The sequence below is a fragment of the Leptonotus elevatus genome, chromosome 2 (assembly GCF_054856555.1).
Source record: "Leptonotus elevatus isolate MCC_2025b chromosome 2, RoL_Lele_1.0, whole genome shotgun sequence".
NCBI lineage: Eukaryota > Metazoa > Chordata > Actinopteri > Syngnathiformes > Syngnathidae > Leptonotus > Leptonotus elevatus.
Window position 1 is genome coordinate 38,711,021 of NC_141240.1, and position 19,549 is coordinate 38,730,569.

General features: G+C 40.4%; 2 protein-coding genes across 18 annotated transcripts in view; one reads left to right on the forward strand and one right to left on the reverse strand.

Moving 5' to 3' along the window:
- Positions 1–19,549, reverse strand: part of LOC147179940 (PDZ domain-containing protein 4-like) — a 123,330-nt gene that overhangs the window by 90,674 nt on the left and 13,107 nt on the right. The window lies entirely within an intron of this gene.
- LOC147179944 (IQ motif and SEC7 domain-containing protein 1-like) overlaps positions 1–19,549 on the forward strand; it is a 64,165-nt gene that overhangs the window by 19,591 nt on the left and 25,025 nt on the right. The window contains exon 1 of one of the 6 annotated variants that reach the window (XM_086067468.1): positions 13,116–13,534. The exons of the other annotated variants lie outside the window; for them this stretch is intronic. Within the exon in view, the coding sequence (XP_085923594.1) occupies positions 13,458–13,534 (77 nt within the window). The 5' untranslated portion in view covers positions 13,116–13,457. Of the gene's footprint in view, positions 1–13,115; positions 13,535–19,549 lie in introns of those variants that run through there. 6 annotated transcript variants of the gene reach the window in all.

The following is a 19,549-nucleotide window of genomic DNA, read 5'->3' on the forward strand; positions in this document are numbered from 1 at the left end:
GTTTGGACCGCTAAAATGGATCATGTGTGGTTGGGGGAAAAAAAGCCTAACTAAAGAGTTTCAAAAGGTAAAATGTGTGTATACCTCTACCCGTGAGCGTCCCTGAAACAGACCATCAGCCACTCAAGACAAATAAACACATCCTTCAGAAAGACTCTTCTTGCTCCCATCTGGGAATCCCAAAAAGAACATGTAGTAAGCATAATTTTCATAGCTCATTTTGTTGACAGGATTTTACTGCTAAGCCCTGTTGAACTCCATTGCTAACCAAAACGGCAGCACCTAGCGAGGCAAGACGTTTAGAAGAAAGTGTGAAATCAAAATCAAGTTTAAAGGTGACATACTGTGCATTGTTTTTTTTTTTTACAATTTAAAACACTTTCCATACGTTTTAACATGTCGGTGGCACGCTTTTGTCAAAATACTCCAAAGATCAAGAACGATAGACATATTTCTACTGGATATTTCTTAACACAGTGAAATTATTTTACTTGTATCGTAACAGCCCAGCGCTACCCACTCTCATCAATTTTACAGCGCAGTCAAGTGTTGTGAATAAGAAAGCCAGTGCTATTCTCCCAAAACCGTCAAGTATCCCTCATAAATGCATCATTTCACCACCAAGCTGTGGAATTATAATTTTAGCCCACCAGCAACCATGTCGACAATTAAGCAAACATAACATTTCTATCAGAAGCTAAAGCTGGTAACCACGTTAGCTAACACTGCAGCTCTGATAACACGTGATGGCTGATCAATCGACATCACGCTTATCGGTTCGACTTTATTATATACGAACCCTAAAAAGTCAATATATCCCCTTTTTAAGATCTTTTAAATCTTTTAAAATCTTATGTAAAAGAGTGTAAATCCTGTCACGTGTAGGTGCCACCAGCAATGTACGTTGTGGCCACACAATGTGTTTACCAAAGAAGAGCAAGTTGACATAGTAGGAGTCGGACACACAATGGAGGACATCTTAACAAGACAACGAGGTTTTATGTGGACGCGGTGTCTAGCTCCGCCCTTTTGGGACCCTACCACTGCGCTTGGTATCCCAACAGCATAATGATTTGGATCACAACTTTTCTCAATGAAAACACAAAACTGTCAAGGCTAAAAAAATAGGTGACAATGATTATTATTTATACATAGGGTAGTTTGAAGGCCTTCTTAGAATCATATTGTTTCTTGTGTTTCATTGAACAGCCTTTTTGGGGGCCTCAACATGCTTGAAAATGCCCCAATTTAACAAGTGTGTGTATCCTGGTGAAAAGTGGTGTATTTTAGTGGTCGCCAACTGAACTCAGTCGCGCCCCCTGCTGAGTTAGAAAAAAATAGCACCTAACACCAGTTTCACAGATCAACTCGAAATTGGGTGGACGTAAAAGTCTCAAGGAACCCCACCCGCAAATGAGTAGGAAGCAGCAATCTTGTAATTGATATGTAAGGGTAGAAGACTTGGTGGTGGAACTTTTAACAAGAGATTAGCAAGGAAAAAGTGGATTTAGTAGGACATGTATGCCAGGTTGAAGAGTACGAAAGGAGCCAAATATCTAAAAAACAGATTAAGGCTAGAGATGGAAATGTGTTGCCTGGTGCAAATTGATGCGCTGGATAGATGGAAAGAGCGAGTGGAGAAACAATTAGAAAGTTGGAGACATGCGGCTGAAGGGAGAGGAATTAAGATTAGCCTAAGGAAGACAATATATGCATGAATGAGAGAGAGAGAGAGGGAGTAGGACTTTAAATACTTGGGGTCAACAGTCCAGAACAGTCACCACGTTGATGCCATCGCAAGTGGCACATGGTACGTGACATGATATATGACAAAAGATAACAACCGTGACATAAATGGGACATAAGTAGTTCTGTTAGGGTGCGGCTCAAATGAAACAAACACGACAGAGGCCTTAGAATGCTACGTTCGGTGAAATGCTAATTCCGTGGACTGCTCGCTCATTGTTGATGCTAGCGAAATGAGTTTTATTATTAGCCACAATGCATCATTGCATTGTAATAATTGAAAAAATATATATCATTAGTAGAAATAGTAATGGTTGTATTAACGATAGGTCAAAAAGAAAACAAAAAACAAGACATGGGCATACTTTGCTTAATTTAGCTTTTGGTGCATTTAAAGCAAAGGCGTGGACCACATGCGGCCTACATTCTTTAATCCGGCCCACTAAGCAGTATTCAAAAGTCCTGTAATATTTGTTGCATTTATGTAATTCAATTTTTATCCCAACATTGGTTCATTAAAATTATTTCATATAATTACTTAGCTTTTTCAATTGTAAATCATGTGTTAAAGCATCGCAAAATAAGCAATTGTACATAAACTAAGCATTTTATATTTCATTTAAAGATTTATTAATATTAGATTATTATAAGTTAAATGTAAACATTATTTAGTATCCAAATAAACTGATATATATGTATACAGTATATGTGTATATATAATATACGTATATATGTATATGTATATGTATATATGTATGTACATGTATATATGTATATACAGTATGTGTATATATGTGTATAAATGTATGTATGTATAAATCTCTGTTCTGTAAATTGTGTCCTTTGAGCAAAAGTTTGTTCTGATTTAAAGTGATACGTGTGTGTGTGTGCATGTGCGTGTTCTCATCAACATCCATCAGGCTGCCATCCAAAGCGTAAATGCTAACATGCTAACCACAACAACATATCAGCAACAGCAACGAGTAAATGTCTTTTGATATGATTAACGGAACCTCAATCCATAACAGAGTGATATTGGTAACCATATGGGTCACTGTTTTCCTGCCCAGCGTAAATCATGGTATTGTCATCCACCACACAAATCCGAAGAGCTCAGAATTTGTCTGCTTGCACCTCGATCAAATCCGCCACAACTTAGACCTGCTCTGAGTTGGGCGAAGGTCGAGTCACCAAATTGACCGTTGAAGCACGGTCTGCCAAATTCCCAAACACGTAAGCTAGACGTTCCCTGGCGTGAAAATCAAGATACGCTAGCATTTAGGCTGAGCGCATGTGCGTGTGTCTGTCTATGAAGATACAGCACATGATTTTTGACAAGCCACTGTTCTTTAAAATGTACTTCTTTATTAGGATTAAGAATAAAACCGCTCTAAATATCCACTAAACATCAGCTTGCAATCACTCTGTTTTGGGGGACAGTCCGTCATTTGCTGGGCAAATGCTGATGATAATTAGTTTCCATGACGACCAGGGTCGGAGCTCGGGGCTAGTGACATAGCAAAGGCTAGCACAAGAGTCTGAAGAGGAAGCAGACGTAAAAGCATCCTTTGTATTTTCCCTGGTGGAGGCAGCACTTCATCGCCAAGCTGCCCAATTACACTTGAAGTTTTTTGTTTTGTTTTGTTTTAGAGTTTGTGTCATAGATGAGTTCGGCTGTGTGGTCAAAAATTCTTACACAATATAATCTAAAGCAAAATGTCAGCTTTGTGGCTTTTCTGAATATGTTACCTCTACCTAGTTTTGTTGCTAATATTTAGTTCCAAATGAATATGAACAAAAATATGATGTGTCATTCTAATAATTTTGTCTAAAATGTGACATTTCTACTCTTATTGCACTTCAGCCAAATGACAACATGCTGCAACTACCACACTAATATTAGTGTTTCCTCTTGTAAGGAAAACTATTCTAATATATTAGTCAATTTTAAATCAAATGATTTCGCATAAACATTGCCTGAATAAGATAGTGACAATCAGGGTAATGACAGAATTGAATACAATTGTCGCATTGTCAATATTATTATTATTATTATTATTCGCTTTAAATATTAAATAATAGTATAATTGTATAGCATAGAATAGTATTCCAATAAGGAAACTTTCTATTCATATAAATCCCCACATCTTATTTTAAATGTATAATGTTAATGTTTTGAGCAAAATTTGCACTCTTTGCTGATATCGCTACATATTTATTGTGTGGTTTCTCTTCGGATGCATGTTGCTGAAAATATGCGACAATCTCACTAAGCCAATGCCCCATTAGCAAAGTGAGTTCAAGCCAAACACAGCAAACTTGCTCCAACGTCGGCCGCAATAATGACTTTGAGCTTCTTAAGTTGGCACGCCAACATTGTCGCTCGCTCGCCAAAATAGACTTATGTTGCATGTGGTCAACAAAAGGTCGTCAGGTGCTAACACACGCTAGCGAGGTAGCTAGCTTGACAATGATAGTAAAAATAAAACACTCAAGGATTATTAGCATTGATCATTGATTGATCACGGTAACGCAGTCACAGCCTCACTGATTGGTTGCCAATACTTTTATTTAGTGTATTGATTTGTATGCTATCAATTAAAGCCATGGACAACTTACAGTATATTCCGAAGTGATTACAGCCGCTTAATATTGTCACAGTCTTATTCCATACTGCTGTGTGAAATTGTGGCAATATTCTGCCTCGCTAGGTTCTGCGTAAACCCTCATCGAAATGGGCATTAAAGGCAAATTGTCCCGCTTCCGATATAGTATCAAAGGAAGAACAACAGTTGTAGAGAGCAGGGGATGTGACGTTTAACAACAGCACTATTGTGTCACATAGCATGACGTGGACTCTGTAAAGCTGAAGTCGCTGAGACAGTTTAAAGGGAAAACGCAAATGTGAAGTGGCACAGAGATATGCTAACTTCCTTAGCATTGGCTCGCTATGTCGCTCTTGTTTTCGGAGGAGGAGCGACGTAATGTGAGAGGAGGAACTAACTCATTCAGGCTAAAATTATATATATATTTTTAAATGAGCATTAATGCTCCGCCCCACCCCAAAAAAACTTTGAAGTGTTTTATTTTTACTGTTTATTATGATTATTATTTCACTTACATTTTCAAGGGAGACTTTTACAACACCAACTTTTGGCAACAGTCACTGTACTTGCTGCTGCAGCAAAACACACACACACACACACACACACACACACACACACACACACACACACACACACACACAGTCATGGTATTTCATTTTCAGATTCTCAGCGTGTCCTGATCATACAGTATGTACTGTAAATAGTTTTTTTGTGAATGATTTGAAGCGAACGTGACCTTGGATGCTACAATACAGTATATTATATTCTTTTAAAAGCAGTTCACAAGAAGAACTATGATGCAATGAAAACATGCAGAATGTCGGTGAATTGTTCGTGTCTGATGAGGATCAAGAGAATGATGGCGGAGGCTCAGATTAAAGTTATGAAGAAATGATTGTTGCTTTTAGTCTTGAATCACTTGTTACTACCCACAATCCTTAGCTTGTTCCCCGGGAAATGTAGCACACGCATGCATGCACACGTCCCCATCTACTGCCCAGAAAAGGAAGTACCACAAAGAGCAGGACTACTACTATTTTTCAAACTGAATTAGGAAATATAACCTTGATTATGGAGCGCAGTTTGGAAAAAGAAGTACAGTATTGCCTAGATTAGGAATTACAGCCTGTAACAGGAAGTAACAGTTTGACAAGAACAGCCCGAAGCACTACCTTGATCAGGAAGTACCAGTTGAAAAAGGAAGTACTTCCCGGATTAGGACGCACAGACTGAAACAGGAAGTAGCACCTGGAACAGGAAGTACCGCCTTCCTTCTCAATCTAAATGCGTCGACTGGAAGGAGGCGCGGCGTCAGATAATTGGATTAAGGTTTTAGAGGGTTTGGTGAGCGACTGAAGGGAGAGGAAGAGGGGAAGTCGGCAGAAAGAACCAAGCCACGCATTCACACGTCAGCAACCACATTAGAACATGTCTACCAGGAGCAGGAAGTACAGATCGAAGTACCACCTGATCAAGAAGGAGCACTTGGATTAAAAAACTCTATTTGGGTCAAAAATACTGCCACAAACAAGAAATGTCGGATGGAGAATAAAGCCAGGAAGAAAAAGTACCACCAAAAGCCAGAAGAAGGTACTGGATTTGGAGGACACCTAAAACAGGAAGTACCATCTGCCTGTATAAATAACATCTGGAAAAGGAACTATTACATGTAACAGAACGTACTGCCTCCATCTAAAAGTAACAACAGGATTTGAAAGGACTATCTGGACTTGGAGGTGCAAATTTAAACAGGAAGAACCTCCTGGATTTTATGACCTGGAGCATGAAGACCCACCAGGATTAGGAGGTACAGTACTACCTGGAACAGGACATACAATAAAACAGCAGGGAGTAGCACCCGGATTTGGAATATGGCTTAGTATATGATGCACCACATGGACTAGAGGGTACCGTTTCCAACAGAATGTACCACCTGCTACATGTAATGACCCATGAATTAGGAAGTACCGCGCAGGACAGGAAGTACCACCTGGATTGGGAAACATGGGACAGGATGTACCCCTCAATTAGGAAATACCACCTGGAGTATCACAAAAAACAGGACTACTAAAGCCCCCCCTTTTTTTTTTTTAAATAATAGCCGTCCCTAAGCCTCGAGTCACAGTCCGTTGCTCAAACTCCATTGGTAACCAAAACAGCAGCACTGTTAACAGTCTCTCAGACGTGTCATCCATCCATGTCATCTTAAACAGGTTGGGAGATGATTCTGATGGAAAAAAATAATGATACAAAAACGTGACTTTTGCACAAAATAAAAATTTCTATCAATTACCGTAATATTCTTCTTCTTTTTTTTTTTTATACATTTTTGTTCTTGCAAGATTAGGACTTGGAGAAAAAATATGAATTCATGTCATTTATTTATTTATTTTTACAAAGTCTGTTTTTAGAAATTATTATTTTCAAAAAAAATACAAAAATTTTTCTATAAGGAAAAATATATTCCGAAAATTATTTTTTTAATCCTCCACGATTTAGTCTGTTGCTAAGCAAAACGGCAGCCCTGAGAAAGTCATGTAAATGCGCTCTAAGATGGATTAAATGAGATGATTCTGATGATGAAACAATTGATTTCTAAATATAATATACAAAATAATTCTCTTAATATTGTGACAATTTTACAACAAAATATATTTAAAAAAAAAGCTAAATTATTTTTGAATTAACATTTTTCTTGAAGAAGATTTTTCTCTACCTATTTCCCCAAAAAGTGTTTGTGAGCAAGCCCTTCTCAATGTTACCAGATTGTGACCTAAAAGTGGGGCTAATTTACACATTCCCGCCCCCACATCGGGTTTCTGGGCTTTTGGAGAGGGCGTCTTTGCGTTCCAGTAGACACTGACATGTGACCGCTCCACAATGTTGTGACACTCCAGCTGGTGTGCCTATAAGATGAACCTTTCTCCACATCGGCAATTTCCTTGAAGGATATCTGCTGACGTTTATGAACGCGCCATCTAGACTGACCCAAACGTACAAACGGGGATTCCTGGGATGTTTTGCATTTCAGGCGTCTGCGAGCTTTGCCCTTCGTTTTGTCTGCGCTCCTCTGGATCTTGGTCTCCCTTACACAGGTAGGACACATCGTCCTCATCAGGGTGGAGGGCAAGCTGGAGTTTTTAAACAGCTAGAACCCCCCCCCCCCCCAAAAAAAAACATAATTATTGAAAAAGGATTCTTTCTTTTTTTAAATCTGACTGTATTTGATGAGAAATCTTCGATTATTAATAATTATTCACAGCACAGAATGTCCCTAGAATGCTGTCATGTCTTATTTTGCGGATGCGATCAATGACGGCATTAATCGATCGGCAAATCACGACATTACAGCCGATCACCGATTTTGCATAAAGATGCAAAATATCTGCCAATCTAATCAAGCTGATCAGTGTAAAGACTTGCTGTTAAGCGGTTGTCACAGATGTACTGTAGACTAGAGCAGGCTAACTAGCAAACCAATATGGCGGCCATATTTAGCAGGCTGTTGTCAACTGACGCGAGTTCTCGTCATGTCATATGTGTACGTGTCTCACAAACATGGTATTTTTGGAGCAGTTTGGTTTCTTTCTTTTTTTTTGCTATGCTCTTATCTATGGAATCCAATTTTAACAGAGGTGGGGGGGGGGGTGCTATTATCGCATGTAAGATTAGATCAACTTCAAAACTTCCCTAAGAGCTTTCTTAAAAAATATTTATTTACAATAATGGAACTCCTTCCTCCCATTTAGTCCATTAAATCAAGGTTCCACACATTTGCTTGCCAATACATCTATCCATCCGTTAGCCTATCATGTTAACTAATGTATCGTCTGTCCGTCCTTGTTCTTCTTCCGTGAGGTCAATTGGCAAACCATCTTAATGGCGCATTACTGCCCCCAATTGATATTGTCCTTCAACTGCAAGGAAACCGATGTAAATTGATGGTGGCTGGATGCTGTGAAGTGCAGTGGCGCTATCTAGTGTTGGGGCGCTGAAGTACATTCATATCTCAAATATTGCTCGCATTGTGAGGCAGAAGTGCTAACCGCCATCACGCTGTGCTGTCTCGTTTGCTCATTAAATCATACTCGACCTTTGTCTGTGATTTGCGTGTGTGTGTGTGTGTGTGCGTGTGTTCTTGTCTTTCTATGTTTGTGTTGCGCCACTCTTGACATTTCACGGGTATTTAGGGGACATTTGGGGACATTTCGACCACTCTCCATCAATTAGCTCCTAGCATTTGACTGTGTGTGTATGTATGTGTGTTCTTGTCTTCCTAGGCTCGTGTGCCACACCTTTGACACACCGTATTTGGGGAGACTTGTCTTTATGAGGACATTTTGAGTGTGCGTGTTCTCGTCTTTCTAATTTGTGTTCTCCACTAGAAAAACGCCACATTTGGCTCCTAGCATTCGACATTGTGTGTGTTTGTGTGTTTTCTTGTCTTTCCATGTTTGTGTGGCACCCCGTTGACATATTGGGGAGATGCACACCTGCCTTTGTGAGGACATATTGAGTGCATGCGCCTGTGTGTGTGTGTGTGTGTGTGTGTGCAGCGGAGAGTGAAAAATTGAAAAGCAGGCACGCGGTTGGCTGTCAGCATCGTAACCATGCGTCTGCGGGGCGGGTAGGCTGGGACGGGGCGGGGCGGGGGGATTGCGTGTCGGAGGAGATGGGAGCGAGGAAGGAGAGGAGGAGTACGCGTCAAACTGGAAGGAAGCGAGCGAGGGGGGAGAGCATACGAGTCGGGGGTGTGGCCCAGTGAGAGACAAAGCGAGGGAGGAGAGAGAGAAGGGCAAAGGGAGAAAGGGAGAGGAAGAGGAGGAGACAAATACAGGTGTGCGTGCGTGTGTGCGTGTGAGAGAGATTGGAAGGTGTCTTCATTGTCTACTTCAAGGTAAGACACTGCTCTGCATCTGTGTGCGTATATGTGTGTGTGTGTCTTTCCCTCCTGCTGGGTCTGACATTGGGCCGCGTGTGTATGCGTGTGTGAACATGCAGGTCAGGTCAGTGTGTACGTGTGCATGGCGAGTTGTGCATGTGTGTGCGTATACACGAGTCAGTAGTGTCCTTACAAATGCGTATGCGTGTATGGCTGTGTACCTATGTATGTGTGTGTTTGTGTATATGTCAGTGTGTAGTTATGCATGTGAGTGTGTCGATGTCAGGGAGGATTCATATGAGTATATGTAGAGTGTGTAGACGTATACGTGTGTGTACTACACATTAGCGAGTGTGTTTGTGTGAGTGTTGTAATTATGAGCGTGTATGTGCGAATGTGTACGTGCGGGTTCTTGTGTGTGTGTGTGCATTAGAGCAGGGGTCACTGAGTTATTCGATAATATCAAAATATAGCGATTGTGTAATAATGGATGTGTTGCAATAAAAACACCTGTGACAGATGTTACATGCTACTGTTCAGTTATTTGTAATATTTCATATTATATTTACCTGCTGTATTATCCAGCTGATTTATTTACATTTGATGCTTCTACTCACAGCGCGGCTAACTTTTTATGTGTGTTTTATGATTTTGTTTGCTAACTTTGCTGCTGTTGTTGGATATTTAACTTTGCTACCGTCGCTAATGCAGTAGCTGTCCAATGAAAACTTTGCTACTGCTGTTAAAGAGAAACTAATCCCAAGATGTCAAAACTTTCTGTTAAATTCTACATGTATATCTAGATATCTATATGGTATATTTTAGTGTTAGCACGGCTAACTTTTTATTTTATTTGATCATTTTGTTTGTAAATTCTACTTCTGTTGATTTTGAAGTTTTCTGCTGATGCAGCTAACAGCTATTGAATGCTAACTTTGCTACTGCTGCTGATGGATGTTTAGCTTTGCAGCTGATACTCACAGATGTTGTATGCTAGCTTAATTAGGCTAACTGTTGCTAACAGATGTTAAACACTATATTTGCTGCTGTTGCCACCAGATGTTGACACCATGATATTTCATTTTAGCGCAGCTGACTTTATTTGCATTTTGTTTGATTTAGTTTGACAATTTTTCTGAAACATATTCTCCTTTGCTTACGCTGCTCACAGATGTCAAATGCTAACTTTGCTGCCAAACAATATTTTGCTGTGCTACTGCTGCGTTTAGCTTTGTGTCACCGTGAAGAAGGATAAAATAAGGCTGCTGAAGTGAAGCGACGCGTAAAGACACTCAAGTGCACCGCGCTCAATAATTCATGCAGCACGCGGCTGACATGTATTTTCTATTTTTAGGATGTTAGCATAAGAGGACATGAGTAGTATTGTTATGGATTTGTTTATTTTGGCAAAAATATGCTGTGACTAACTTCCACTAATACTGCTAATCGTCTGCCAAGCGCTACCTACAGTATTGCTGCTCTTGACTTGACTAACACCCGAAGTTTCCCTTTTAGGCTAATGCTGCTAATATTGCTAACTGTGTCTCAAAGCCCAAAACTGAACAGGAAGTTTGAAGCAGCCATTTTGGATGAATTACAATGTTTGTACTTTTTTTCAAACTCCTATTGGAGAGAGATCCCAAATCAACCAGCATCGTTTCTACAAAGATAAACCTTTGTTGCTGAGGCTATCTAATGTGGGAGGAGCATGGAGTCAAGCCCTCGTCTGTATGAATACTTTATAATAAGAACTCATTCAATAATAATACAAATGTGTATAAAGTAGCTTACTGTCCTCTATTTTGTTTACATGGGGAAAACGATACAGTGGGTGTGCAAACTAAAGCTCACAGAAATGGATTGATTTGTGGTCTTGAATTGCTGACTGCGCACATCTGAGCTGAGGGATCGCCTCTGCTCCTCCAGCTCACTGTTCAGCACTTTTTATTTTTGCTTTGATTCATAGCATAGATTCAAAATAGATTTCTAGATCATAGGCTGCCCTTTGAACAAACTTTTTCTTCTTTTTTTTTGTCAGCCTCCCTCAGGACTTCGCCTTTTCTTCCTCGTTTACGGCATCCTCATTCAGGGAACACTACAAAGCTGCGTGGGAGCTTTTTAAGAATTAATTAATTTATTTATTTTTGTAAATCTCTGATTGCAAAGGGGCTACGGTATGAGCCAAAATCTAAGCAGTGATTAATTAACTAATTACTTAAAATGTATTCAATTATACAACAAAAATAATCCAACTATGGGTCAGTAATGGACCGATCCTCTACTTTGAGGCAAGAAATGGGTCTTTTAGTGCAAAACAACTCATAAATATTGGTCAGGTCCTTTACTTATTTTGTACAAAACAATCCAGAAAGTTGGGTCAAATTGACCCTTAAAGTGGTCCATTTTTGATCCATAATTGGGCTACTTTTGACCCAACTGTTTTTAGAGTGTCCAACAAAGGCTTCAATCTGCTCACTGTCTCTCCAAGTTTAACAACAAACTAAACATTAAACAAACGCATAGAGGCATGTATAACAACCTCTTAGCATTTCCCTGACAAAATCCGCTGAGCTTAATGCTGACAAACACCATAGACGCGTCAACAAATGTAGACCAACAACATAACAATACTGACAGGCATATATTCTTTATCCTCTGTTAAAAATTACTAATATTACTGTGTCACTCAAAGTAGTTGTGAAACTCTTCTTTGTTTTGAGTCTGCATGACTATTATAACGCCCTCAAGTCACACACACCAGAAGAAGCAACACACCGAGGCCAGCATAAACTCAACTCAAAAAGACTCGCACGCACACACACACACAGCTCATCCCGTCACTCCTGTTCAGGGTCACTTAAGGCATCAAGAATCTCAAGATGTTCTGACTTGAGTTGTGTTCAAGAGCGGGTTTTTTTCTATCTTTCTCTCTGCCCTCCTTTCCTCCCTCCTCATTTCCTTTCCTTTTCACATCCTCCATCCGACCTCTCCAGCCTCCTCCGCCATTTGTCGTTCTCATCTGTCACACCTCTTCCTCCTGCTTTTTTCTTCCCTCCAATTTATAACTCACAATCGCAAAAATCAACTTTAGCGATGCGACGGAGAGAGTGACAGAGCGAGGCGACAAGAGAGAGCAGGTGACAGAGAGAAAAGGTGAGAGAGAGAGAGGAGGGCGGGAAGGATGGATGTTGCTTGGCGACGGTTGCCGTGCAACGCGCTGGGGAGGGACAGAAGGGAGGAGGCTTGGTCGCAGGAGTCAAGTGAAGGGTTGCCATGGTGATACAGGCTTCCTGCTGTCAGTCTGAGTGAGTGTGTGTGTGTGTGTGTGTGTGTGTGTGTGTGTGTGTGCGTGCGTGCGTGCGTGCGTGCGTGCGTGCGCGTGTGTTTCGAGAATGTCGTTTTGGGGATTTTAAAATATCGGATTTGTTTAAAAAATCATCAAGTATTTCTGGAAAAATGTCATAATGTGAGAATTTTTTTTTTTTAATTATTGCAATTAAATTATTTTTTCGGAAAAATAATCATGTTTTTCAATAATCTTGTAAAAGCACAGATTTTGCTGATCTTGCAGTTCTTACATGAACCAAATTGTATTTTTGGGACATAATTTTTTTTTAAATGAGAAATAATTGTATAACTTTTTAGATAAAAGGTCCTAAAAAAGGTATATTGCTGTGTCAAAAAGATCTTGTTGTAAAAGGAAAAAAACCTGCATTATTATTATAAAGTTTATTATTATTATTAATTTATATTACTTAAAGTATTAAACAGTTTGTCTATTATGACTATTTCAGTGCAGCTCCTTCTGTGTTATGCAAGTTGGCCACCGGGTGTCAGTATAATACTGTCACGGGGATTAGCAGGACAAAAAAAAGACAACTTTTACAACTACACGAGTGATTCGGTAACTGCAGTAATATTCGCTTTATGCAGAGGATAATGAATATTTGCCTGAGTACTGTTATTTTGTCTGTCTCCATTTGTGAATCGAACTGAACCTAGAATAGATGGAGGTTCACCGTGTATACGCAGTAAACCTCCATACTGTATACAGTATAGAAAAAACAATATGTCATTCATGACGAAAAATAGGAGGAGGAGGAGGAGGCCGAGGAGAGGAAGGCGCGCATCTCTCGCCCCCACTCCCTCCCCCCGCCCCTCTCTCCTCTCGTGGGTTGGCGCGCTCCCGCTCGGCGTTGCATTGGCGTGGATGAGCTACGCACATGCACACAACAATGTGGTGCATCAACTGCGCGTCCGACAAAACGCCCGCCATTCCGCACAACAAGCTTCTCTACTGGTAAGACCGCCACTAACGCCACCGTGAGCGCGCACGTGGGGCGTGGGGGGCGCGGGGTTGTCACGACTGCTGTCGCAATGGAGGGCTGACTGCGCGTTTTCAGCTCGGTGATGGCGCACTTTGATGCGCGTGCGTGCGTGCGTGCGTGTCCCACTTGACCGCTGATGACCTGACGTTTGCGCGCGTGCATAGCGCATGATGCGTTTGTGCGATTTACCTGTGACTGTCTCTCTCTCTCTCGCTCCCTCTACCTCCCTCCCTCCCTCTCTCCCCCTCTCTCTCTCTCTCTCTCTCTCTCTCTCTCTCTCTGCTGGCCTGTGAACTCATCGCTGCTTGGGTCAGACTCAGACGTCTCTTGGTTGTGTTCTAAAATGTCAAGTCTGACAACTACGCATATTATTAGTTTTAATGTTTACGATTTAGGCTAGTCAAAGACTAAAAGTACCTCTAATGTTAAGAATAAAATGGTCTATTATTTTAATTAAAAAGATGCGAAAAATGTTTGTTGTCTATATTTATATATCTAAAAAACTGATCTTAATATTTTTTTGATGTTTGTAAAAACACATACACGTAGGTTTGTCAAAAACTAAAGCTATCACACATGAACAAAAACACCTCAAATCGTTAATTAATGTTTATGAAAACAAACATTAGGTTCGACGAAGACTGGAAATGTGTTCTTTAGAATGTTTTAGTGTTGATAAAACAAAAACTTCATGTGGTTTATGAAATCACGTTTGGTTTGTTGATGATGGAAAAATGCACAGTACATATGAATTGTTGCACTTTAATAAAATCACACACCTCAGGTTACGGTCTTTTGAGTTTAGAAAATAACCATTTTGTTCCCCAAAGACTCTAATATTGTTTTTGTTTAGACTTCAATGAGGCAAACGTATTTGTTTTCACAAACATGGACAATTTTAGTCTTTCATTCAGCTACTGTTTATGTTTCGTTGGATGCACAAGCTCGGTTCATAGTTGCTGCCCATCTTTAAATGTCGTTCTACCTTCCTGCTGCTTGGGGCAGACCCCAATTGGTCTGGTTTGTGTTCAGCAACATGATCAGTGTCTAAAATTCTATAGCACCGCTATCATGATGCAATTATAAACCGTTCAATAACAAAATAGAAAATTGAGTGACTGTGCTACGTACATCATCTGGTGCAGTTTACAATCAATATTTACCTAATAACTTGACAAACATAAAATACAGACACACAGATACTGCTTAATAATCTGTCCAGATGCCTATTGAAGTGTTTTGCTTGTAAATTCGGCTGTAACTGTTTTTGCCGTGACCAACCAATCAAAGGGTGGAAAAAAGCTCACGTTATTGTTGGCCAGCTACCTTGACCTGTGAGGACAATTTGGAATCTGATTGGTTCAACAAACAGTACCATGCTAATATAACATAGTATAACACACATATTGATGTTACAAAAACAGCTACATAAATATTGAAGACTACGTATGAATATACTTTTGACCTTCTAAGCTTCTCCTGGCTGACGTATGCGATAAAGTACTGATTCATTTTCATTTTTCAGATGTGAGTATGTGCTGGGTAGTTTTTTAAATGATTTATTGTTCAGAGTGGATTGCGCTGATCTGTCCAGCCAAGTGTTTTTCTACTATTGCACTTTAGCTTAGCCGATAGCACGGCTTCTTCGTCTTCTCCTCTCTCTCCTCGCTCGGTATTGTTCGTTAGCGCCTCATTAGTGATGATAATGATTCTTGTCAGATTTGTAGCTTACTCTCCACCATGGAGGTGACGATAAGCAACGTAGAGGAGCGGCCCCGCATGTGGAAGGACAGTGTTTTAACCGCTCGAGTGAGCCAACCGCAGCTCATAGATGGAGTTAGCTTAGCGCCTGGCATTCCCCGATAGTTACAGAAGAGATGAAGAAGCAGTGAGGTACCGTTTGTTTAGCCATTCTGAAGTTAGTTTAAAAAAAAATACAAGCTGCAACTTAAACCCTGCATCTTAAATATGGCAAATTGGCCACAATGCTATTTTGTTTACTTCCTTAACTTCAAATTAGCCATTTTAAGTAGTAAAAGGTAAACACAACAAAGGAGTCCATGCTAAATGACGAGCACAAGAGATGTAGTTCCTTGTAATATTTGGTAGCATTCCAACTAGGCTTAGCTTTAGGGTGGTTTGTTTTTTCATGTTTGGGGTGTTTGGTGTTAGCACGTTAGCGTGCTGCGAGCCGTGTTGAATCCAGTGAGTTGATGGAATGAGACTTGTATGCCATGTATACAAGCAGCATTTGGAGCGGGTCCATGTGCTGAAGAGCAGTTTCGCATCCCCGAGAAGAGTTAATATGCGACCCTGTCCCTGTGGATCTGTTTTGTTGATGTGCAGGAGGGGGGGGGGTTAGTGAAAGGCGGAGGACGGCGACGGTGGGCGTTCATGAAGACGCGCTGAGTCACACCGCCTGTTTGGGAAGTGCCGCTGAAGCCATTGAGTCAGCAGCGAGCCTGTTGCTTAGCAACCGCCATGTGGATTCCAACCCCGATCCCAGCTGGTGCTTTTTTTGGGATGGACTTCGAGTGAGGGTGGCATGGATACTACAAAAAGGCATTCGTCAATTAAAATTAGTTTTGAATCATAACAAATCTACTTTTAGATTCCGAACTGACATTTAGGTTTATGAAAAACATGTACGTTAGGTTCAGAGAATTGTCATGAAACAAGCACATTAGGTTGGTCAAAAACACTAAAATTATCTGATTAAAAAAAAAAAAAAACGTTAAATTGGTCAAAGGTGCTAAATTTTTTTGATGTTTATGAAAACATGCACGTTAGGTTTATCGGGTTCATCAAAGAGGCTTTCTAGGACAAGGCCCAAGTTGGATTTTTCAATTCAAACACCCCAGTAATAAGTCAATTAGTGCTATGTGAATCTATTTACTACAGACTCCCAATTGTCTTAATGTATGTTTTCAAAAACACATTAGCTCTGTTAATGAAACTAATATTGTCTTTGATGTTGATGAAAAATGTATATCAGGTCTGTTGAAACCAAAATTATCCTTCATGTTTACAAAATGTCTCTTAAAGACATTCAGTTCTCCCTAGCGCCATCTAATGGTCAAAGAATAGAATAGCATTAGAAGCACGCAGGCGCACGCACACTACGGTGGCTGAGAGAGACCATATTTCTCAAGCCTACCACCAATATTATTTCTAATTTGCAAACGAGCGACGGCAACCAGGCCGTTATGAACCGTTGTGGAAATAGCCGGAGCAGCTAACAAGAGCGGCTAGCAGGAGTTAGTCGGAGCCATCGGCTGGAGTGGCTAACAAGAGCGGCTAGCGGAACGAGCTATTTAAAAAAAAAAGCTAGTAAAAGCTTGCGAGCAACGGGCCCGAATCACGGGAGTTAGTGACGACCACCTGCAGGCCCCAGCTGTGGAAGGTAAGCTGCGGTCGACCCATTGGGTCCGACACAGTGCAATACTACCCGGACTAACTACCGGTACATTCGCAAAGTTGTCCTTTAGGCATCCGTAGCAGGAAGATGGCGGCGAAACATGGCAGCTCTAGTAAAGTGATATAATTAGGGATTACTAGACAAACGATTACATATAAAAAATAAACGTTTATGCTCGTGATAACTGAATGTCCCAGACCTGCAATGCAGATTTTTAGGACAAACCGCTAAAGTGGCACTGATACAAAAAACAGGGATGATTAATTGATTAGCGTTATATGAATGATAACTAATCTTTGATATTTACAAAAACAGACATTAGTTTTGTCAAAGACACGTAAACTCGTGTTCGATTTCTTGAAAACTAAATTACAAAATGTCTAAAACTGTCTTGGATATTCACAAAAACATGTATTTTAGATTTTTTAATATATTAACTGAACGCATATGTAAGTAGGTATGTAAACTTATGAGCACAACTGTACAAAAGCTAAACGTCGCTTACAGACAGAAAAATGCTATGAATCGTCACCAAAATGCACATGCACGTCTCTACTCATGTCAACTTCAACCTCTGAAAATATCAAAGCAATTGCCATAGTATTTAGGATTTGATGGGCATGAAGACTTTTTCTCACCATACAGCGTGCTCATACGTTTTCATAAGCCGAGGGTATGTAAACTTTCAAGCACAACTGTACATTAGGTTGAGTCGGGCTCAAATTGCCATGGATATAAGAAAATTAAATATGAGTGACATGTCCTTCATCATGACGGATCAGCTTCAGCTCTATTTGAGTGACAGCTCTACTTAAATGGTTTGCTGTTGTGCCTCATCATGACACTTAAATCCTCCGACGCAACGTCTCGACCCAGCTCGAGACCCCCAGGTGTCGCTGAGTACCGCCGCTTAGCACCGCCTTCAATCATGTCCTCATTTCTGTGCGTCATTTTGTCACCTTTCGTTTACCTTGTAATCGTTTTAACATTTCAGCTTTAATGCACCTGCTGACAGAAGACTCGAAACGTCCATCATGCCCGTTTAGGCACATCGGTACCATCACATCATGTCCGTATGCTTATTTAGTCATTTTAGTGTGTTCATGCCCATTTAGTCAGGTTGACATAACAACACACAAAATGCAATCACGTCTATTTAGTCACAGTCACACATCATGCCTATTTAGTTGTGGTATTACCCTTGGCACCTTAGGCAAGTTTGTACCCTCGTTATACCCATTTAGTGACGTTGGAACTCACGTACCCTAATGTCCATTTAGTCACTTTTGTACTATCATGCCTGTTAAGTCATGTTGGTATAAACATATACAATTAAGCTTTGTTGGTTCAATAATTCCCATTTAATTACATCATGTCTATTCAGTCGTGGTGATACTAATGTGCCCATATGGTCAAGTTGATACCACCATGCATGCCGTTTTAGTCAAATTGATATTTCAAAGAACCCCCAACCAACCAACCCCCCCAGCTGTGACGCTGTCCGTTCAGTCCACTTCGCTTTCCATCCACGCTGCCCGGAATGATGCGGCAAAATGCTAACGACGCTTCACTATACACAATGTGAGAATGCGTGTGCACCGAGGATTGTGGGTGGATGATGGAGGATTGTTACGTCAGATCCCAGATACACGATGACCAGTTTTACTGCAGCGTGGGGAGAATGGTCTGTGTGTGTGTTTTGTGTTCTGCAGCATTTTGTGGGCTTCAAACACCCCCACAAAGCAGAAGTTGCTTATTGGGTGTGTGAGAGCAAGCGTGTGAGTGTGTTGGCTGAGCAGGACGGCAACAAAGCATAAAAACAAAGTACAGCATAACATCATCAACGACAGCGGCATTGTGTTTGTTGTCTTGTGTTGCGTCATGTGCTCTTCCTAATTCCTGAGGAAGACCCTAAGATTTTGAATGTGCTGGGCCGTACTTGAACCATCATGCCTGTTTAGTCATGGTAGTACCATTGTGCCGATTTAGTCAAGTTGCTATCACAAGTCCATTTAGTCATATGGAAAGTGCATCATCATTTATTCAAGCTGGAGCTTGTAGTCATGTCTACTGAGTCATGTTCATTTAGTCAAGTTGCTATAATCATGCCTATTTAGTCATGTTGATATCATCATACTTCTTTAGTCACATTGGTATCATCATATCCATTTAGTGATGTTGGTACCATCATGTCCATCTAGTCAAGTTCAAACCAGCATCAGGGTTGATGCCAACATGTCCATTTAGTCACGTTACACCTTCAAGCCTATTTAGTCATGCCTTTTTAATCACATTGATATATTATTATGCCAGTTGAGTCACGTTAATAGAATCATGTCTATTTTGTCATCTACACAGTAAATTATGTAGAGTAAATTTGACTATTTAGAGTGGGACCAAATAGACTCAGTATTAGAGTAATATTTACACTTGGAAGAGAGTAAAATACAGGGTTGGAAAAAAAATAATAAAATAAAAGTCACTCAAGGTTTGAGGAACGAACTCACAACCTTCAGCTTGGGAGACAACCGATCTACTTATTGAGCCACGCAGCTCCTGCTGTGTGTTA